Source organism: Amblyomma mixtum, chromosome 6 (assembly GCF_055824585.1).
Source record: "Amblyomma mixtum isolate Tamu chromosome 6, ASM5582458v1, whole genome shotgun sequence".
In the NCBI taxonomy this organism is placed as follows: Eukaryota; Metazoa; Arthropoda; class Arachnida; order Ixodida; family Ixodidae; genus Amblyomma; species Amblyomma mixtum.
Window position 1 is genome coordinate 98,114,413 of NC_143017.1, and position 23,706 is coordinate 98,138,118.

A 23,706-nucleotide genomic window follows, 5' to 3' on the forward strand; every position below is an offset into this window, starting at 1 on the left:
GCACCGAACGGCGGGGGCAGGGGGGCGGTGTCTTCACGTTTGGGTCTTGGGTCGGTGGGGTCTTGGGTCGGTGGGGTCTTGGGTCGTCGTGTCGTGTGGTCCGGGCGGGGGACGGGGCTGGGGTGAGCGGCAAGGTCGGTTCAGGTCGGGCAGGCTGGGGCACGGCCGTGCGGCGCTGACCAGGTACTCACGGCCGACGTCCACGGCAGGCCCAGGACGCCGAAGCTCCGTGACCAGGATGGCGATGAAGGGACCCCAGCACCTTACACCAAATGTAACGCGGCGGCCAGCCGAACAATGAGGCGTGGTGAACGATGGCTATGAGATGATTTAATGGCCGCTGGCCTAGCGCGGGCGCTCCGTCCCGCGCCACTGCCAGCTTCGTCTTCGTCACACTACCCGGGGCCTCCGAGCGATCGTCCCGATCGGTGACGAACAGACGGCGAAATGGCGATGGTCTTGAGTGAAGGATCGAACAATATGTAGAAGATGGTGCAGTGTTGGCCGCCACGATGAGAAAGATGAGAGAATGAGTCCCGGTCCACGAAGCATCCGCGCCGTAGGGTGCCAGGAGCTGACGGCCGAGGTCTCTGGACGCACCGAACGGCGGGGGCAGGGGGGCGGTGTCATCACGTTTGGGTCTTGGGTCAGTGGGGTCTTGGGTCGGTGGGGTCTTGGGTCGGTGGGGTCTTGGGTCGGTGGGGTCTTGGGTCGTCGTGTCGTGTGGTCCGGGCGGGGGACGGGGCTGGGGTGAGCGGCAAGGTCGGTTCAGGTCGGGCGGGCTGGGGCACGGCCGTGCGGCGCTGACCAGGTACTCACGGCCGACGTCCACGGCAGGCCCAGGACGCCGAAGCTCCGTGACCAGGATGGCGATGAAGGGACCCCAGCACCTCACACCAAATGTAACGCGGCGGCCAGCCGAACAATGAGGCGTGGTGAACCATGGCTATGAGATGATTTAATGGCCGCTGGCCTAGCGCGGGCTCTCCGTCCCGCGTCACTGCCAGCTTCGTCTTCGTCACAATATCAACTCTCGTGGCTGGTCTATTTATCGCAAAGTACGTAACAAAGAGTGCAAATACACCTCCCAGGCCGATGTAGGCAATGTTATACAATTGGGTAAATTTAGTTGTTGGAATGAGTATTGTGGTAGGATTAAAACCTTTGAACTAAGCAATACCATTATTGAACCTGTATCTGCCTCCAATATATGCAGTTAGTATAAATTTATAAATAAATAAATATTTCAGCGTCACCATATTCTCTGACCAAACATGAAAGATAGACATGAACCTTAATAGCGCTCACCGCATGTTAGGACGCCTGCGTCGCAATTTCAGCAGTCCTGTTCATTGCAAATACTTTATTTATGAAACTGCTGTACAATCGCAATTAAAGTACGCTTCATTTTTTTTTTTTGTGTGTGTGTGTGTAGGGGAGGGGGGGGGGGGCGGGTGTCTTATTACAATAAGCTTTTCAGAGATATTGAACTTGTTCAGAATTACTCCACAGGCGTCATTTTTTATAACAGAAATTGTACCTCCATCCTAACATCTATGAACTCGGAGCTTGTCTGTACCACTCTGACGATCACGCAATATGGCTTTTCTTTCGTCGAGTTTCACGCGCCTTGCACGCTGCACACATTATGGTTCCCCAAACAACGTTCATCGCATTTTTCCATCTCTATTACGCGTCGCTTGCGTTAGGAGCCTGAACTGCATTCCTGTTGACATCGCTTTTGTTACCAATTATCAATTCTTCCGTCAGACACTGTTTCTTTTTTGCGTTCCTGTGGTTTTATTGTATATATATAAAACTGTTCTCTCCAGCGCATAATAGCAGTTTTCCTCTGTACTATAATTGCGTGACGCATCGCTATGGTGCGCTGATGGTTGATTGATTTGGACATAAACTTTTATAACAACTTCATTCACATGTTCATTTTTTTTCTTTTTATTGCCATCGTATGACTCGCCGTTACCTTATATTAAATTCTTCTAGCTGCTTCTCTCTTGATGGCTCTGCGATTGACGGTTTATGCAACAAATTAAATTACGCTCCTTCGTAAAAAAAATCGTTGAAAAGCGTCGCAAGCTATTTTTTTATATTTATAAGGCAGCAAGAAAAATAACGTACCTCTTGGTGCGCCATATGCCACGTGTCACGCAGGACACCTTCGACGCTGCGTACCCGATCTTTGCTTTATTATACCGCGCTCGAGAAAAAATCGTTGCAGAGCAGGGAAGCGGCGCGGTGGCGCCATCTTCCGCACGGTACTGAAAACTGCATGTGCGCCACCTTCGATTTGATGCTAGGCTGTACATTCTTCACTTCCTCCAGAGTAACTTATCTCTCTCTTTCTTTCACACGCATTTCCTCTCTCGCTCTTTCAAGTGGCACATTTAAAAAGTCCGGACAAAAAAAAAGAGGGAGAGAGAGAAACGCGTTGCAGGCGCCTCGCATTCTACATGCACTTGCTATTGCGTGCGTGAGATGACGCTTTTAGCACGGGCGACACAGCCTGCACCCAATGTGTTCGTTTTTTTTTTCTTATGTTCCTGGAAAAAGTGCACACGTGCAAGTGTCGCGACCGAAATGGGATCAAACACGAAAACCAGCTGAGTGGGAAGTTTTGATCCTCGTGGATGGTCGGGGAAGTACTGCATTGCAGAACAGCGTGAAAGGCGATTTCGCGCTCAGAGTGGAAAACGTACGGTCTGCCAGATTACGAGAGTCTCGAACGTAGTCTTGCCTGACCACCGGAACGAAGAAGTTGAATCCTGTTTTGGTGCAGCCAAAGAGCGAAATCTTGTTTCAGCTGGACTCAAGGGAGAAACATTTCCTGTGGTTGGTGACAAAGGGTGCCTCATACGCAGCTTTTTTCTTTTCTTTTTTTTTAATGGTAAGGACCCCTATGCCATCTCCGGGCACACAAAGTCTCGCAAGGATAACATTTCCCGTTACAAACATCGACGTCCTCTTGTTATTTCAGGCAACAGTTTCACATTGTGCCCGACTCACAGGTCTCCGTAATTCCTGCATCCCAAAACGACACCTCGACGTCATTATTCTAGCAAGATTTACTGAAGGCAGCTTCTCCAGAAGTTTTACTCTGTTCACTACGAGACACTTATGCCACAAAAACGAACTTTTCATTTTCTCCGGATCATCTGCAAACTTCAGAGACCTCACTTACAAATTAGGCGTCCATTATTTAGGTAATACGTCCTGCAACCTTTGTCTATAATCGCTTGTAACCAATATCAACTTGAGTTTAGTGCGTTTAGTGCGCAGAGACGATCCGGTGATTAGGTACATTTCTGCTATAGTAAGTCTGCGCTTTGCTAAAAGCTATTTACTTGGTTTCGTGCTTTTATGCTTTTTAACGTCCCAAAGCGACACAGGCTATGAGGGACGCCGTAGTGGAGGGCTCCAGACGTTTCGACCACCTGGGGTTCTTTAACGTGCTCTCAAATTGCACAGTATATATGGGCCTCTAGCGATTCGCATCCATCAAAATGCTACCGCCGCGGCCAGGATCGAACCCGCATCTTTCGGGTCCGCAACCGAGCCCCATAACCACTGAGCCACCGCGGCGGGAAAAGCGATTCGCACTTCTTACGCTGAATGCAACGGTAGACAATCTCATTGCCATCCCGTGTTGCAGACAAATGCAGCAAGCCCCATGAGGAAGCGCAGATTCGTAAGACAAATGAGATCATCATGATCCACATCATCATCATCAGCCTAACTACGCCCACTGCAGGACAAAGGCCTGTCCATTGTCTCTCCAATTAACCCTGTCCTTAGACAGTTGCGGCCACCGTATGCCCGCAAACTTCCTAATCTCATCCGCCCACCTAACTTTCTGCCCCTGCTACGCTTGCCTTCTCTTGGAATCCACTCCCTTACCCTTAAGAACCAGCGGTTATCTTGCCTTCGCATTACATGCCCTTCCCAAGCCCATTTCTTCCTCTTGATTTCAACTAGGATGTCCTTAACCCGCGTTTGATCCCTCACCCACTCCGCCTGCTTCTTATCTCTTAAAGTTACACCTATCATTTTTCTTTCCATAGCTCGCAGCGTTGTCCTTAACTTAAGCTGAAGCCTCTTTGTTAGCCTCTACGTTTCTATCCCATAGGCGAGTACCGGTAAGATACAACTATTGTACACTTTTCTCTTGAGGGATATCGATAAACTGTCATTCATGATCTGAGAGAACCTGCCATATGCGCTCCACCCCATTCTTATTCTTCTAGTTATTTCCCTCTCATGATCGGGATCTGCGGTCACTACCTGCCCTAAGTAGACATATTCTCTTACTACTTCCAGCACCTCGCTACGAAATGCGAACTGCTGTTCGCTTGCTAGACTGTTGAACATTATTTTGGTTTTCTGCATGCTAATTTTTAGCCCCATCGTTCTGCTCTGCCTAACTTATTTATCATGCTTTGCAGTTCATGTCCTGAGTGACATAGGTAGTAAGGCAATGTCATCAGCGAATCGCAGATTACTTAGGTATTCTCCATTAACTCTTATCCCCACTTGTTCCTATTTCAGGCCCCGGAATACCTCATTTAACAGGCAGTGAATTGCATTGGCAAGATCGTGTCTCCCTGCCTGATACCTTTCCTTATTGGAATTTTGTTGCTGACTTTATGGTGGAATATGGTAGCTGTGCAGTTATATATATATTCCAATAATTTCACATAACACTCTTCTACGCCCTCATTCCGCAATGCCTGCATGACAGCTGAGATTGCATGTGCTTGCTGCAGATTACGTCACGCATATTGTTACATTGTGTTGTGGGCAAGCGCTTATAAAATAATAAATTCCTTAAATCTAGTTGCGTAAACTAAGCTTATAAACGTCCAGTGTACCCTTTAATACACTGTAACTATGTTCGCGAGGTCGTGTGCTGCAACCACGTCTAACTTTGCCAGAGGTAACCAGGCAATGAGGTTTACTGCTCAGCCTCACACGCAGCGCCAAAGATAAAGTCGAGCACAAGGGTTCTTCTTACCTTAAACAGATTTTGAGCTCAACGGGAGCCATAATAGCCCAGCTACAAGGCTAAGAAACGCACCCCGTTGCCTTTCGGCAAAGTTTGTACATTTTATATCACAGAAACTCATCGAACTAGTAAACAACGATTTAATGAGTCTTTACGCCATCGCTGATACACTTTTAAGTTTAATATTAATTAAAGTTTTGGCACAGAGAGTTCGAAACATTGTTCAGCATGAAATGAAACATTTGATTTAATTTCTATATCTTCTATAAACTCACAATTTTTATAAACTTACTAAGCTGGCCCTCAACGTTTTTCTTTTTCGCCTAAACAAAGTGTGCTAGCATAATGAAACAGAAGACTATGGTCGCTCGCGCACGCTGGTAGCGAGTGTAGCCACGCGACACTGGGTACCCCAAACGAAAGACTAGTACCCGGATATTATAAATAACTTCTAGTTCGCTTCTGTTGTAAATCCCTTCTGCCTACATTATTTTCTTAAGGTGCTTGGGCCACCGCGCTGGCTCAGTGGTTATGGTGCTCGGCTGCTGACCCGAAAGACGCGGGTTCGATCCCGGCCTCGGCGGTTGAATTTCTTTGGAGGAGAAATTCTAGAGGCCCTTGTACTGTGCGATGTCAGTGCACGTTAAAGAACCCTAGGTTGTCGAAATTTCCGGTGCCCTTCACTACGGCGTCTCTCGTAGCCTTAGTTGCTTTGGGACGTTAAACCCCATAAACCAAACCAAACCAAGATACTTGGGGACTGTTACGTTTCGCCTCCTTCGTGAGAAAAAATCGACGTGGTAGCAGCGGAATGCCGATGAGTCGCGAAAGGCATGCGGGGTAAACGCCTGAATTAGCCACGGAAGCGGCGTCGGTCATCCACCCCTCATCTGGCCAGCCAGCTCTGCAGTACAGAAAGAAGTTAGCTGCCATGTTCGGCAGTACTAGACATTCCAAGGGGCCCGGGTGCCAGCCGGGTCCAGTCATCAAGTTGACAGCAGCAACCATCTTCCAGGAATAAGTGGTCAGCGACCCGCGCACGTGCGACCACATGAAAAGCGCAGGAATGCTCTTCGAGAACCTTCCAGAATCTGCGCGACGCAGATGGCATCCGTCTCTCTCTCAACACGTGACGGGGGCGTGTTCCCTATTGAGAGTGTGTGTGTGTGGGTGCCACAGTGAAATTTCAGGACCCTCCTTTCCCGACAAGCCCGGCCCCCATCTAGGGAGCCCAGGGAAATGAAAGGGTATAAAACTCGGCGCCTTGGACGGCCGAGTAGCTCCTGACCATCTGAGCTCATCGTCATGTAGCTTTGCTCCTTGTTTTCGAGACTCTCTTTCGGAGACGTTCTCTCAGTTGCTGTTTGTATATATGTAAATTCCCTTGTATAAAGTTCTTCTTCTTGTCTTTCCCTCAAACCTCGTCTCCGACCTTCCTCATCCCCTCTCCGGCACGACCATGCTACCTGATCTTTAATAACTGGTTGCCAGCGGTGGAATTGAGTCAACGGACGCCAGCGGAGAGACGTGGTCAACGGTTTGCTGAGCAGCAGTTCGGCGAGTCGGGAGCAGTGCAACAGCCCTGTGTGATGACTGGTTGCCTGCAGCGGAACGACTGCGCTGGATTCTTGGCTGCGAGGTTTGGTGAGTGCGGGACTTTCCTCTACTAAGTTTTGCCAGGCTTTTGTTAAGGGTCAGAAACAGAGCTGGTAATTTGGGTTGTCGTTGCTGCTGGGTTAGTTGCAGCAAGACAATAGCGGGCAGTAGAGAAAGCAGCACTCGGAGCAGCCATGGATTTGAAGACGCTGCGCAAACCGAAGTTACTGGAGCTTGCAAAGGAGTTGTGTCTGGATGTCTCAGACAAACTCAGAAAACCAGAGCTGCTAAAGGCTATTCTTGCGTTGGAGGCTGAAGATGACGAGCTCGCGGAATGCCTTGAGGCCATTGAGGAGAGGGAATTGGCAAAGAAAAAGGAGGAGGAACAAGAGAAAGAGGAACGGGAGCGTCAACACGCTTTGGAAATAAAGCGTCTCGAAATAGAGATGGAACGCGCTCGTAGTGCAGGTCAGGCGCACGGTGCAGGAGAGCGGGTATTGTACAAAATGACTGACTTGATGCGGTCGTTTAAGACTGGAGAGGACATTGGTTTGTTCCTTGTTCACTTCGAGCGAACGTGCGAGCAGCAAGGGTTTTCACGGGAAACGTGGCCACGGCGCTTGCTCACTTTGTTGCCCGCTGAGGCGGCCGACGTGATCGCTCGCCTGAAGAAAGAGGAGGCGGAGGATTTCGATCATATAAAATCGAGTCTGCTGAAAAAGTACAGGCTGTCAGCGGAAGCGTTCCGTCGGAAGTTTCGCGAAACTGAGAAAGACAAAAATGAGTCGTATCCGGATTTCGCCTACAAACTTATGTCATACATGCAGGAATGGCTGAAAGAGGAGAAGGCCTTTGGTAATCACGAGAAGGTTCTGCAGTGTTTCGGGCTGGAACAGTTTTATAGACGGTTACCGGAGAACGTTCGGTACTGGGTCTTGGACAGGCCAGACGTCAGTACGGTGGCGAGAGCCGCCGAGCTAGCAGAGGAGTTTGTGACTCGTCGGGCTCGCGGAGCTAAGGACGGTCAAAAGAGTGAATTCGGCTCTAAGTTTGAGAGGCTGAAGTTCACGCCCGTTAGAATAAAGGAGAGCAAGTTATGCTCAGACGAAAGTAAGGTGCCGTCACAACAGTTGGATGCTGCGATGCGCAGTGCCTCACCGAAAGCACGAGCCGATAGTTGGAATTCAAGAGAGAAATGCGGCTCGGTGCTGCGTCGAAGAGCAGAGGCGAAGGGTGAGGTCACCGCAGGAAAGGGAGGCGCGCAGGAGAAAACAGTCAGGGCAGTTTCTGGAAAGCGGCCGCGCTCAAGGAGAGCCAAGCAAAGGGGTAGACCGCAGAAAAAGGACGAAGGACGGGCCCAAAACATTGTAAGGGTTAAGGCCGGTCAAAAACGTAATCGTCGGAGACTGCCACCGCGACACTCTAGATGCGATAGGCACCGCACGAAGGCCCGGTTGCCTAGGCGAGTTAATACAAAACGAAAGCCACCTGCCCGATTGTGGAGACACTGCAGAAGTTGTTGCAGGACGAGTGAAACACGCAGCGGGCCAGAGAGAAGCACGCATTGCTACCTCACGAGGGAACGCAGCAGAACGCGCTCTAGTGAAAAAAATAAACGAGGGAGTTTCTGGAATCGAGACAGAACACGCAGGCATTTCTTTTATGCACGACCGTCGCCCCCTCGTATTCAACTGTTCAAGCGCTGCTCGGACGTTGGAGACGCGCGGGCGGGGTACGGAACTAATCGTTGTTGCAGGGCGTGTGGAGCTCTCAGGTGTCAACGCGCAGTTAGGCCCCTCGATTTTTGTCGGTTGTCGGCAGCTAAAGCCACTGTCCGTCTGCGACCGCGCAGGGCGCGGCTGAAGAATGGGCAACCCCTTCGAGTCGCGAAGTGGGTAGTTAGCAGCATAGTCTAAGAATGAGTCGATGCTGTTTGCTTTTTCTTTTTTTCCTGCAGAAGGAAAAAGTTTCGAGCACATATAGTTTTGAAATGCTCTTTGTTAGTTTTCGCAGCAGCGGTATAGTGTTTCTTTGATGCAATGGGTTTTGCACCATGCACTTGTGGTAGCGTCCGCTGACACGCGGAAGTACTAGTAAGATGGGCCATTGTGGGTCAATAGCATAAGCGCCTGGAGTCGCTTTGTTTTTATGGCATTAGGGGAATTGGCTGCGGGGTTGAGTGAATCTTTGCAGGGTTATGCAAGGTTAGGGTACTATGCTGCCATGTAGAATGAAAGGGAAACAAGCGTGTTCGTACTTGTCGTGATCATTACGAACTGACCTACGTTACAAAAAGGGGAGTCTCCAAGGTAATGCCGATGGCTTAATTCGAGGTCCCTAACGCAAGAATAAGCATCAAAGTTGTTGCTTACTGGTGTTTTTTTTTTCCTGATATAGGCTTTTGAACATATTGTTTTTGCTTTTTTGTTTCAAAGTGAGACGGGTTTTGCAGTGTAATGTTCGGATTTGTGGACACTGAGTGCTGCTGGACTACTCCCAGGGATTAAAGGATTAAATGACTGAATAAGAGGGAAAGAGGCTGGCATTGCTTAGTGTGGATTGTGTCGTGCTTGCTGACTGACCGGTTGGGTTTTCGGCGTAGTTCTAACGCTAGCAGGGAACCGGTCATTTTGAAGTCACGTTGCAGTGCCCTTTGTGAACCTGAACGTGCGAAGGAAGCCTTCGAGGTGCGCTGGGCTCCAGAAGCAACGAGAGATGACCGACTCCAGTTAAAAGCAGCCTCGAGCGACATCCCTCCAGACAGCGGATGCAGTCCCCTGTCCATCGGGATCTCCTTCTCCCGGCGGGGCAGTCTGTTACGTTTCGCCTCCTTCGTGAGAAAAAATCGGCGTGGTAGCAGCGGAATGCCGATGAGTCGCGAAAGGCATGCGGGGTAAACGCCTGAATTAGCCACGGAAGCGGCGTCGGTCATCCACCCCTCATCTGGCCAGCCAGCTCTGCAGTACAGAAAGAAGTTAGCTGCCATGTTCGGCAGTACTAGACATTCCAAGGGGCCCGGGTGCCAGCCGGGTCCAGTCATCAAGTTGACAGCAGCAACCATCTTCCAGGAATAAGTGGTCAGCGACCCGCGCACGTGCGACCACATGAAAAGCGCAGGAATGCTCTTCGAGAACCTTCCAGAATCTGCGCGACGCAGATGGCATCCGTCTCTCTCCCAACACGTGACGGGGGCGTGTTCCCTATTGAGAGTGTGTGTGTGGGTGCCACAGTGAAATTTCAGGACCCTCCTTTCCCGACAAGCCCGGCCCCCATCTAGGGAGCCCAGGGAAATGAAAGGATATAAAACTCGGCGCCTTGGACGGCCGAGTAGCTCCTGACCATCTGAGCTCATCGTCATGTAGCTTTGCTCCTTGTTTTCGAGACTCTCTTTCGGAGACGTTCTCTCAGTTGCTGTTTGTATATATGTAAATTCCCTTGTATAAAGTTCTTCTTCTTGTCTTTCCCTCAAACCTCGTCTCCGACCTTCCTCATCCCCTCTCCGGCACGACCATGCTACCTGATCTTTAATAGGACGAAGTGCAATGGAGATATCCCAAAGTTTTGTTCTTTATCCGAGGTAGCGCAGTAATAATGGTTCAGGTACGTACCTTCCAGGGCAGATTGTAGTGAACGCTGGATCTTGCACTCAAGTTATGAAGGAAGCAGGTCGCAGACAGGGTTAGAATTTTTGAAGTTTAACGTCCCAAAGTGACTCCGGTTATAAAGGACGCTTTAGCGGAAGTTTCAGGATGATTTCGACCACCTGGGTTTTTTTAACGCGCACTGACATTGCACACTACACGGGCCCCTAGCATTTCACCTCCTTCAAAATGCGAGTGCCGTGGACGGGATCGAACCCGCGTCTTTCGAGTCCGCAACCGAGCACGATAACCGCAGAGCCACCGTGGCGGCTGGTTGCAGACTTTAGATGTGCAAGTCTCCGCATGGAAATAACCACATTCCTCAGCGACGCATCGAACACGAATGCTTTGCACCTCCTCCAAGTGCAGTACTGAAAGCGACAATCATATGCGCTCCGTCTCGGTACCGCCGGTTGAAACGTTTTGAGGAAGTTCCGGGTAAATTGTCGAGACATTAGCTTCCATTGTTTTCAGAAGTTAGATCAAAATTTGTGAGGGACCGTGTGTTGCAGGGATACTGTACAGAGAAGGCTTGTACAAAGCATTGAGTGCAGTTCCAACAAAAGATATAACAGTACAGTCGCGAGCAAAAAATATTAGCACAGATCATTGGCGATCAGAATTCGTATATCTCACCACGCGGCGCTGCGGTACGCAGACTTGCCTATCGGGCCGTTTCCATGTTTGCAGCGAAGGGGGGACGGCATGAAGTAAGGTTTATCAAGCGTGCACCGCCCGAGCGTTGAAGTGCCGACCCTACATGACTGTGCTTGCGGCATTTATTTTGGCTCGGTTATCATGAGCAGATGGCTTCTTTTTATTACTGTTTTTTTATGTCCGCGATGGTTTGTCAAAAGGAACTCGCGGGAACAATAGATGATAGCGCTGCTTTTAGCCAGTAATTTTGCTGTCCGTGGCAGTCCGCTGAACCCCTCTAATACCGTAGAATGGGAACGGCCCGGCACTCTCGTTATCAGCCTCTTCGCCACCCGCAGCGCCACGCGTTGTCATTCCGGCGCTCTGTTGTTCCGTCATGTGTGCTAATCTTTTTTACCCGCGACTGTACATCCACTTCTGCCTTTCAAAAATGTGCTCAAGATGGAAGCAAATGAGCTGTTTTTTTTTTTTTTCTTAAAATCGTGGAGATCTGCCGACCAGGTCATGCACTTGTTATAAACCAGATCGAAACATTTTGCACTGTCGAGCGCAGGTTGCGGCGGAGTCAGAACCTTGTATATTTAGCGCAAAGATTCATACTTTTTTTTTTACTTTTTTTCTGCGATTTTTTTTTAAGCAATCGCAGCGGAATATTTACGCGGCATCTCAGGGCCTTGTGAGTGCACGCACGACATAGCACACGAAAATCGCTAGTTGCCATCCTGCATACACTTCCGTTCAGTATAAAACTGAAGCGGAGGGTTTGAGTTGATCCGACAGTGTTCGGCAAAGCCCGTAATATGACATGGGATATTCCTGCGGCAACAAACAGAAAACCGCTGAAAGCCAGCGCATGAATATCTGCGTATGAACGAATTTTCAGCTGTAGTCATTGACGCTAATCATGTGGCCTGACATGGAGTCTGAAATCTTAGACTTCCTCAACGAGCTTAAGCGGTTCGAATATAATCCCGTCTGATCGAGGTGTGTGGCAGAGCCAGGCACTCCTTTCTCCACAAATGGAGCCATCTTCCACTAAAACTGAACAAAATAAGGAGCAACTTTAGAGTAGTACACGTGTGCTTCATGTGGCCTCCTCATCCTTCAGTTTCCTCCAACGCACATTAATGACGCTGCTGTGGAAGCCACGCCCATCAAGTTTGAAGCCCTGGCCCTCTGTGAGGCCTTGATTAACGCTCCGGTATATTAACAGGACTACGAATGTGTGACCTCGTTCAAGAGGAAGTACATTATATGGAGCCGAAGGTATTAATACGCATATCAAGAAGGTCGTCAACTTCGATGGGCTGGTGTTCGTCTAGACTGCATTTGGGGAAGCATGCTTACTGACCTATTTCAGTAGAAACGAGAATATCACCAGCATTTGAGTTTGTGTTGACAGAGTCATCGAAGAGCGCAATTGAGAACTTTGTATCCTCAGTAGGGGTCGGATTAGAAAGGCTCCATTAGTTTTCTGCGGGCAGTTTAATGTGGATACAGTCATCGAGAGGGCGAAGGCTGGTCAAGGGGGATATTGGCTCGCCGATTACGGGTCACAGATGTTCCAAATTTTTATAAGTTAGTAAGCTTCAGTAGCGGACCACGAGATCATGAACACGTCTCAGCTGTTCCTCGCTACGACCAAGGTGTCTTCCGATGTGATTCTCTTCGTTTGTTGTTTAACCACCGCACGCCTCCGTTCTTCAAGCCGAAACTCTAAGTTCAGCAAAAAATTAAAAATAATGAAGATGTGCAGTGCGATGTGAGATGACCGCAATAAACTTTTCTTAGCAAAACAGTCAGTCACCATCGCCGTTTATCGTTGATGCTGCTGAGCAAGTTCCGTCAGCCAATAGCGTCGTTTTCCATACGCAGATTCTCAAGGCATAATGCGCGGTGAGCACAAGCAGCGTCGTTCCGGGCAATATCTGTGGGGACAAAAAGTTTTTTTTCAAAAGAACGCGCACCCGCGCTCAAGATGTTGCCACAATGCCCTTCTGCATCAGTAGGCTCCAGCGGAGCAAAACACGTATCAATTTTTTTTCCCAGATGTCTTTCAGCTCTGCGATGTGTTTCGCGCACCCTATCAAACTCTGTACCAACTGCTGAATAATACTCACGCAGCCTCGAATTCCTGGCAACAGCTGTCGCAAATGAGGAGCCGTATCATATCCGTTCTTCGTGATTTATAAGTTGATGTGCCTATTGTAATGAAGTGGTACCCCTAGCGATCTTTTCTTTCTTTCCTTTCTTTCTTTTCTCCCCTCCTTTTCACCTCCTTCCTTCCTCTTCAACTGGAGTAGCACGCCAGGTTAACAATCAGGCACACCTCTCCTGTATTCATTAAAACCTCCTGCTCTCTAGCGATCTTACGGCTGTAATCTGGTATTCTTTTGTGCTATTGGATGCAGTCGTTTTATTTTGGATCCTGGCTGGTCCGATTTGTGACTCTATTAGGCACTTCGAATTTAAAACTAACGATTAGCTATTCGGTCAGACCGTGTTTATTTTAGTTGTAGCAATGTTTTCGCATTGCTAGTCCCATTACGAGGGCCCACTTATTGGAGCGAACACTTAAGTTCGCCTTAAGGGTATGAGGCGATACCGTAATGGGTTAATTGCCATATATGCAGGGCATTATCTATTTTACATTTATACATCCCTGGGAGAACTCATATCCCTCCTGGCACAGTGGTGCAGCGGTTAAGCGATGCTCCACTGCCCTGCAATGGCAGGTGCTCCCAGCGGTGTGACTTGTAGCCCAGGTGGCTCTTCCCGATCGACCAATGATTCTTTTAACTTCCACCTTCCATAGTGGGCAGTTTTATCACTATCCGGTGGCCAGGTTGTGATGACGTTGCCAGGTCACGTGACCTATGTGGCCCACCTGCCTCCTAGGTTGCTCTCTGGGGAACACCTGCCAGAGCCATGCCCGTGACTTTTCGCTCACAACGCCGACACCAAATTTTCTGGTGAACAGGGCCTTTAAAGCTACCGAATTAAAAGATTTTTATACTTCGGACTCGAAGCGTCTTCGCATCATTGAATGCCGACTCGTCTTTAGCCGTTTGTTATCTTCCACTGCGTAATTTGTGTTTGCAAGCAGAGTGAGAATTCCACGATCTTTGGCAGTTTAAAATGCATTCATAGCAGAGGGCAGTGAATTGCTGTCGCGAAAATCCCACACGAAAAACTGCGCCTGAAAACGCTTGGTGAGCGACTTCCAGAGTTATTGTTGATTGTCGACCGAAAGCGAACGAAAGGGACACTTCAGCGCAATGTTTGTTATGCTTAATCGCAATCAGCAGGTCTTTCCGCATTGATTTGTGACAATGCGTAAAACGTGAATTCTTCGCCACCCCACGGAGTAGGAATAGCGATCAAGACTGCGAACTAAGTCCAGAAAGCGCTAAAAAAACAAAAGAAAAATAAGTTGATCGCCTGGAAATTTAAGAGTCACAGATTTTAGACCGCCGAGAAGCCGTCGTCGTCAACCACTTTCTTTAAGATCAAGATGACCGCAGTTTGAGATATTGGGGTCAGTTAGAGTCACGGAGTGGTAAACGCGATTTGCAGCAGAAAGTCAGGCAGGCAGGTAAGGTTAGGTTAGTAATTTGCGGGCATAACTTGGCGGTTGCTGGCGCACGACAGGGCTAATTGGTGATCGGACGGCCTTTGTCCTACATTGGACGTAGCCAACCAGATAATAATGAGAAACGTGTTCTTTAGGTAGTTCAGTAATTTCCTCTGCGACATCTTATAAATATCTAGGACTTCTTTCAGCACAGAATCTTTAGTGGTCCTCTTGCATAGCGAAAATATCTAACGAGGCTGACCGCATTTTTGACTTTCTCCGGCAAAGTTTGAAATTTGCCTGCCCTTCCGTAAAACCCCTTGCTTACAAATCTCTCGTAAGCTGGATTATGCATGCTCAGTTTGGGACCCTCACCAGACTAATCTTTCTCATTCCATTGAATCTATCCAGAACTGCGATTCTCAGCGCGATTTATCTTCCATGTCTATTATTGCCATACTAGTGCCACAGCACTAAAAACTAATGCAGATATTGCCAATCTAGAATTATGACGTAAAATAGCCAGGCTCATTCTCTATCATAAGTTCTATCATTTTCCAATTGATTAAACCGCTACATTTCCCGCTAACCACCCTTCATCCCGGACCAGTCATTCCATGTCTGTATACCCTCCGTGGGCGCGCACGTCATCGCATCTTCACTCGTGTTTTCTGCAAACAGCAAGAGACTGGAATTATCTGCCTGAAGAAGTGGTACACCACTTTAGCGCGACGAATTTGAGGACTCCCACTGAAAACCTTCTTCTGTAAAGCCGCCCAACCCTGAAGACGTTCTTCTGTGAAGACGCCCACCCCTAATGTAAAACCCTTGCCCAAAGGCATTTGAGGACTAAATAAATGAATAAAATCCGTCTGCTATAATATTGCGCTGTTTGAAAGAAACAATAAAGAAATATCCCCGCTCGAGCGCAAGACAAGAAAAGGCGTCGTCTCGCATATCGACCGTCGAAACGGCAACTATTCACGAATTAGGCTTCACATTGGTTCCCTCTGCCTCAACCTCTTTCTTCTTCTCTTAAGAAATATTTTTTCTTCGCAAAATCTACTGCCCCTACAATGACTGCTTTTCTGCCGGCAGAAACAAATTGAAAACTCAATGGCCAAAAGGCATAGCCCTCAAAAGAGACCATGGTCAGAAATAACGACGATTCTAGTTTCTAAAAAGAAGGAAAAAAGAATACAGTTAACCTGAATTGAAAACGACTTTTAAAATTACACTCGTCAGGAAAGTTAACAGATCGAGACCCAAACTAAGCACTCCTGTTTATTTCCTTTTTCTGTTACCTTTCCAAAGAATATTCGTGGTCTGTTTTCACAGAGCAAGCTCTGAAAAGAAACTAGAAGTGCGGAAACAAAGGCGGAAGCGCCTTAAGGCATGTCCATAGAAAGATGAATCCCCTGATTTCGGAAAACTTCTAGTTGTTTTCTTTTTATGCATAAGAACCCATATGAATACATTGAAACAGTGAAGGCAGCTAAAGATATAAGGATGAGAAGCGAGTATTTAGTTTCCTCTACGATTTCAATAGCAGGAATCAATAAGCTTGGGCCTTCATACTGTTAAACCAAGTAAGCCTGCCTTTTTCATCAAAGCTAAGTTGTAGTTCTATTAAAAGTGCGTTGATTTGTTGTAACCAATGTCGATATGCAACCAGCACTGTATGGCTGTTTCTGGTTGAGGTCATAACAATGTTCTGAAGCTTAGCACCACAAAACGCCCACATTGCATTGGATTCTCGACCATGCATTGGATTCTCGACCGCTTTACCTTGTGCAAACTATTTGTCGCTGTATTTAATGTTACTTGCGTAGTTGGACTGCTTGGCGCCTTATTGTATGTGTTTTACGCTGCTTTTAACGTTACGTGCGTAACAGGATTTCTGGCCGCACATCGAATCACTGTGGATGCCTTGACGTTTGGTGCAAATTTTCTTGCTGGAAGTCACGCACCGCCGAATGTTGTCAATAAAAGCAGTATGCAACACAATCTGCGTACCGACAGAATGGTACCATTCCCATCAAGAGGCCAAAGCGTTAAATGCAGCATATGTGCACACTATCAAACAAATACAAGCATTAAAAGATTGCTTTAAGTATCGTGACTACCCTGTCAAAGCTCTGGCGGCCACTTCGGATCAGCTACCATTTGCAATCACTAAGGTAGCGGCACTGATTTCTATGGAACGGTCACTGCTTCATTTCAAGCTGGTTAAAGGCCATTTTAGGAATATTTCGGGTGACGCACTGCCTCGAGCGACTCCAATGTCTTGCGGCGCATTGTTGAAGAGACTCCGGCATTGTACATCTTTTTTACGATGGCAACACAATCCTTCCTAGCGTTTCGTTCGCGCGTTCCCTTCGGAGACGTGTCGCTAAGTGTGCTCTTCCAATACCCGGCAGCACATGACGTTACCACGAGCAGCCCACTTACGTTTAGGAGCCCCGCTTGTAAAATGCGGGCGATTTGCTCACTCAAAAGAGAACGGAAAAACAAGAGGCGACCGTTTTCCAGCCGCCTTGACCGGCGACAGCCTTCCAGATGGGCGGCCTCTATTACGGGCGTCATTGCTGCCGTCTCCTCTCGCGATGTGGCACGTCCCTCGTCGCCTCCTTCCCCTCTTTCTCCTTCTTTTTCTTCTTTCTTCGTGTTCGTTTCTTTCTTCCTTGTCGTCCGCGTTTTCATCTATCCTTCCTTTTCTCTCTCTTTCTCATCGCCTTGATTTTGCGCCACTACGGACATGTAGTCGGAAAAGACGGCCGGACCACATTCGCCGTTTCCGCCATGGCGTCCACAGATCTAAGCAGCGGCGCCGACTGAAAGTGTCGTTTTCGGCAATTTGCACAAACATTGCCGCGCCGTACAGCGCGCTGTAATTTCATTCGCGCGTTATCTCGGCCCCGCAGAGAAACTGCGTGTTTTCCAACAGGAAGCACGACACATTGCGCTGGCCGTTTTTCATGGCAATGTGTCGCTTCCTAACAGCGTTTTGACACGATCTTCTTTTTAACAACTTTCAGTGCTAACTCACGGCTTGGCAGTAGCTAATAATTTCGTTGCTTCTCGAGTGTAATTAAGCACAGCGTTGTTAAGCCTTTCAAACGGCACACGTGGTTTCTGGTAAAATATATTAGTTTTTTTCTTTCAAACAGAGTCGTTAAAATAAAAGAAAAATGCCAGTTAACTTCTTTGGAACACAAACCAATCTCGCGGTATGCGCATCCTTGCTCGAAAGTCTTCGAATCATGTAATAGGGAGCTCAAGGTAGTGGAGTTGTTATCTGCAGAAGGAGGAGAACCTGAATTTTTCACCTTTTCAGGCGCTTTGCCACTTAACGGTAGCGTAAGAACTCCACAATAGGGCCAACAAGGGATCCTTTTGGCCCTAAAGGCATCTACGGCTGTACGTAACTGTACGAGAACTGGCCATGTGTTGAAAGTCCGGCACTCGTTACCTTTTATCGCGCGCTGCTTGGGGAGTTTCCGGGTCATGCAGCATTTTCATCCTAGCAAGACTGCTGGAATACCACTTTTGTTGATATAGGTAGCAACTACTGCGCATTTTGCTTCAAACTTGTTCAGTATCTTGAAATAACACGGGCTCTACGTACTGCTCCCTACGGATATCTAAAAGCTTCGATATTTCGGACAAAAAAATATGAGTTTCAAATATGGTAAGATATTGTTATGGAAATATTTAAGACAATAATCTATTTTTCTGATCTGTAACAAAATATTCCTTCTAACGTGTTGCCATCGATTGCATCGAGCAGTTAAGACTGCCGTAGAAAATTAATGGGCAACGCTTTTGAAGATAGCAAGAGCGCTAATAGCAAAAAAAAAAAAAAAATCAAGACTGCCGTCGGGTGGTAATAATTGGTTGTTATAGTGAAATCTTGCAAATATAAAAAAATTGCGTTCATAAGCTGGTTCTCGATCAAAAATGCTTTTGTCCAGAATTGTTGGGTGTGAACAAAGTGAGCGGTGAATAAGTGCCAGATCGAGGCTAGCAGAGGCTCCTTCCAGATAAAAATTGCTTACTACACCTCCAAGCGAAATTCTTTCCTGAACACGCGGCTTTCTTCACTTCCATTTCTGTGGCATCCTGAAAGTTGAAGTGCTACTGTCACGTATCGCAACTCGTCGTCGTCTGCTCAAGAGTCAGCACGCCTGAGGTTCGCTGAGCCAAGTTCAGATAGCGTGTAGCCCTCCTCTTTCATTTCAGCATGCACTTTGGCCTCAGAGAACAGCAAACAGGGCTTATTAGAAAAATTCCTAGGTAGGAATACCGGCTATTAAGTATCATGTACAGATGCGCATAGGTCCCCGCAACCTGCAATTAAGTTGCATGAGGTCACCGTGTGCCTGTAACCAAAAACGTTTTGCGAGGCTAGAAAATCGCCTCTTGCTTTCAGAGACCGGGATATATCGGATAGGCAGTTTAGAATCTTTAAATCGCTTGCCATTTTCTTTGAAACTTCGCGTAACGGGAGAAGCGATGAAGGTTGGCCCACACGGCTAAGCCAATAGGGATGATGCAAAGCTGGCAATCTCGAGAAATTTAATTTCCTGCGTTCGCTAGATGACGTGAGAAAAAAAATCATCTGCGTAGGAATAATACAAAAAATCGATCGAAAGAAAAAAAGCTAGTGCAAGGCATGGAACACTTTTTGGAAGCGTCGTAGGTGAGCCCTTCACGCAATGCACACAATTATGTGCATATGTACCCAGCAGTACACAACTGCACATGTGTACACAATGTCATAGATCGCGTATGGATAGGTTGAAGGGACGCTCGGGAGGAATGGTAGCTGGCGTTTATCGACTTATCACTGCATTGTAATGGCGAAGAAGCTATTTTCGCTGAAAAGTGAAACTTTATAAGTTCGAAAAGGATAATAAAAAAAAATGTACATCGCTTCCACCGTTCGTGTTCACAAGCAAACAGCGATGGCTTCTTTTTTTTTTTTCATCGAGATATTAGAGGCTAGACTACGCGGCCATCCACCTCCAACCAGCGATGACGGAGTTCATAATTCTCCCCACATTATCATCAACGTCTCTAGTTTGAATCGAGTGGCAGAAAAAATATTCCATTCCAAATCCAAGCCTCTCAATACGTCTTTTGCCGCCGAACGAATGTCAATAAATCTATTAAAAGCTAAGCTGCCGGATTTTACTAAATATAAGATTGGACGGAGTAGTACTGAGTGTACGCTTCAGCAGCGTATAGACACCTTATTTTAGGGCATGTTTCTTTTTTGCAGTGACGCGTAAGACTTTACTATATATGGTTCACCAATTTGTAATCCAATTTTTCTCTCATACTGTTTCGGTTTTGGTATCAACCTCTCTACGACGTTAAAGTTGCGTACAGGTCACGTGAGGCATAGAAAAATTGCAATATAGTCGCAGTTCCTTCATTTGTTGTCACTGAGGCTGCTGAGGCAGCCTAGCTGTAGCGTCGAAGTGAATCAAAACGACGAAGCAGCGATTACATCGCAGTTTTTCCATGCACCACGTGACCTATAAGCAACTTTGGCGTCACACATCGTTCGGCTGTTGAAACCAAAACAGCATGCAAGAGAAATTCTATTATAAATTATTTGGTGAGATGTTTAGGGGAGTACCCTAAGGTATAATAAATTTATGTAAGGGAGTAATTACTCATTGGCATCCACCTAAGCGCAGCCTTACGGCTACAAAGGAAAGCTACAATCTCCCACAGAAACTTCGTAGGCAAAGAAAAATAAAAAAAATAGTCCTGATCCGGCATTCGAACCCGTGACATCCACTTTTAGTTAGCCACGAAGTTTCTGTGGAACCTGCATAGCTTTCCTTTGAAGCCTTATGGCTGGGCTTGGGTGGATGCGAATCAGTAATTACTGTCTTAGATAAGCTAGCCATCGTAGGCGAATGCCACGGGGTAATCTGGGCATACCGACGGCTTAAGCTTCGTTATAGAGAAGAAAATGCGGATTCACATATTAATTAGGTGTCTATACTCGTTTAAAAGCTAAAAGACGCAATTATTAACTGCCTGCATATCAGAGCGTAACCAGTCATCTACGGTGTTGTTGCAGGTGCGGCGCTCCTTCCGCGAACAGAAGGCCAACCGTGGCAGCTGCGCGGGCAGCACACTGGCCAGCGAGTACTCGGACAGCGAGTCCCTCGCCTCTTCCCGCAAGCCGGGCTCCATGGCCTGACAGAGTGCAGCGCGGCGCGCACCTCCTCTCCAGGAATGGGCCCAACTGGACCACTGCTTTCTACTGGCACAGCCGCAAACCGCACGCAATGGGTGCGAGAGTGCTAGTTCGCCTCTGTGCAGGAATACGATCCTCGGTGGCTGGCAGTGGCGTCCGCGATCGGCGGATGCACCCAATAACCTTCACGAAAGCGTCGCTTGCATATAAACCTGATGAAGTTTTCTTTTTTGCCATCCACGGTGGGGCAATTGTTGAAGACCTGACGCCACTCCTCTCGATTGAGAGACTCTGTGAACGAGGCAGATAGCGTCCGTTACCTCCAGCTGTACAAAAAAATGGCTGCTTAGCATCGCTAAGCAATAAATAATGTGTGAAAGCAGGTTTTTGCAGGTGGACACCAGCGCCATCTGTTGTTGCTGCGAACAACAGATGCGAGCAACAGATCGCCCCGGGCTTGTGCCGCTTGGTTTAAAATCTCAACCACGTTGCTCGTCTCCTCTTAATCAACTAAGTAACTTTTTCAACGACATTAGACAACTCTAGCATACCGTGCGCCGTATTACCGTTACCGGAGTACCGGGAGCCCGCCTACCGCCGGTAAGCACGCGCTGATTGGTCCCGATGCTGCAGGCGCGCGCGATAGCTGCCTGAGGGGCTTTATAGCAGTTGGGTACGTGGCGCCATCTGGAGACTTCAAGGAGATTTGCGCATGCTCATTGGCTGCGCGCGGATTTCCGGTACTCCGGTACCGGTAACGGGAACACGGTACGCGGTATGCTAAGGGTGTCTATTAACAATTTACCCAAGAACACTGGCGGGCTATTGCTCAAGTGCCGCGTTTCTCCAACAATGTTAAATCCAACGCGCTTTGCTACAGCACCGCGTTTCTATCAATGCATGCAGCTCACACCGCTGTCTCTACCGCCGCGTAGCTCAAAGCCAGCGAGCCAGCTATGCGCGTTTCCTTTCCTTTCGTGACTGGCTCCGAGCCTCCACGTCCATCACCTGAGGATTTTGCGAAGCAGGATGTATAGTGCTTTTTGAGCGCGGATGGAAGTTGATGAAGACGATGAGGAGCAATGAGGAGCAATGCACAGCGCGAAAGCATGGTAGTTTAACATGAGGCCTGACCCGGTTGCGGCGGTAGCATAATACTTTCGTGCAGTGGCTGGGAAAGCTGATCTGTTCGTGCCGCCGCGGCTTCAAAGCTCAGTCGCGGCAATAGTTACTTTCTTTCTGCACATATCTGAGAGGCATCATACATACAAATATCACCTTTTTCAGGGTTGCTAGTGAAGTAGTGCTTTCAACTAAATATAGAAGGGGGATGTTCTTCACTGACTCAAAGCGGAGTGCCATGCAAAATATACGCGGCGACGTCTCCAGGACAGCCTTCCCACGAGTGAAATAGTCGAATGCAACGCAAAGTCGAGCTTAAGGAATTTTAAACCACCACAGGAGGATGCTCTCTAGATTTGTTTCCTGCACTACTCATGCAACTTTAGCGCCGTCTAACGTTAGCTGTTTAACAAGTTATGTCTGAATGAACGTCATCTAGTTCGTTTCGAAAAGACACAATGAATGATGCGCAGTTGTAATCGTCGTTTGTTCCCAACTGTACAAACATAATCCCGGAAGAAGCACCGGCAAGGAACACTCCGTCGCGTTTCCCACTGCGCCATGCGATAAGTATAGTAGGTTGGTACGCGTTTGCGTCCTAAACAAGGACGGCAAAATAAATAATAAAGCTGCACGTGGCTACGATGACAAAGCAAACACGAGCACAGAACCACGGAGACGAAATGCTAGAGGCAGCAAAGGAAGAGCTAACTGGTACCCGTCGAATGAGCACCTTATTGGGAGAACGCGAACGTAAACAGAGTTTGTTTACGCATAGCGCACTCAGGACGCCTCAATCTCGCTTGGTCGCAAAAAAAGATGTCTCCCTTCTGCCGTCCTGGATCCGCCTGAGCTCTCCGTAACCGCTTGTCGAGAATAACTTGCCACGGTCGTAAACGCCGATCTGCTCCCTGCTCCGCCTACTATATTCCGGTTTTTTCTTGCTTTCTTTTCTTCTCTTTTTTCATTCTCCCTTCTTTCCATTCCTTTCTTTTTTATATCTATTCCTTCCTATCCTTCCTTGCCGTCTTTTTTTCTTCTTTCTTTCCTCTATTTTCTTCCTTTTATCTCTTCAGTCTACCTTCCTTTCGTTCCGCTTTTCAACTTCCTTACTTTTTTTTTTTTTTTTGCTAACCGAAGCACAATATTCTAGACAGTAAAGGCCTGCGGCCTAACTGCGAATGTGGCTACGGGGTCTGCGAATAACGTGACACGCTGCGTCGAAGCCTGTGAGATGCCCGGATTTTGCTGTCCGGTGTATAGGAAGCTCAATTGTTACGGTTTACCATGGAAAGACAAAAGGGGAGGCTTCTGTGTATGTAACCGTCCGTTCAGAAACCTTAGCCTTTAATAGCCAACGCAAGCAGTCACGAAGAAACACAGTAGATGGGGAAGTATTTAGCTAAAATATCTAGGGCTGTGGGCGGAAAGTGACTACGCAGCCTACAAATAACGTGATACGCTGCGCCGAAGCTTGTAACAAGTCCGAATTGGGTTGTCCCTAATCTGTGTACTGGAATTGAAGTCTTAAGGTTTGCTAACGAAACACTGAAGGGAGGTTTCCGTGACGCTGAGGGTCTTTTCATCTCTTCATTACCAGTCCGTTCAGACACCCTAGCGTTTATTAGGCACCGCATTCAGTTACGAATAAAAAAAAAAGCTACTGAAAACTCCTTTAACTGAAACTTCTAGCGCTAAAGAATAGTGGTGAACGGGACAGAACCACTCTTCCTCCTGAATAGAGCTACACCTTTGAACACATGCTCTCGCGTGTTTTACAACCCTGCCAGATAATCCGCGAGCGCGTATTCTTGAGGTGAATCCGCCCTGTGTGGCGAAAGCTGCTTGTTAAGCGAAAACCCTGTTAATAGCACGT

General features: G+C 47.8%; 1 protein-coding gene across 1 annotated transcript in view; it reads left to right on the forward strand.

Moving 5' to 3' along the window:
• The window catches only part of LOC149339805 (peptidase M20 domain-containing protein 2-like), a 32,932-nt gene extending 12,221 nt beyond the window's left edge, over positions 1 to 20,711 (forward strand). The window contains exon 7 of the mRNA XM_089551001.1: positions 20,589 to 20,711. Coding sequence (XP_089407127.1) covers positions 20,589 to 20,711 — 123 coding nt within the window. The remainder of the gene's footprint in view (positions 1 to 20,588) is intronic.
• The last annotated feature ends 2,995 nt before the right edge of the window (positions 20,712 to 23,706 follow it).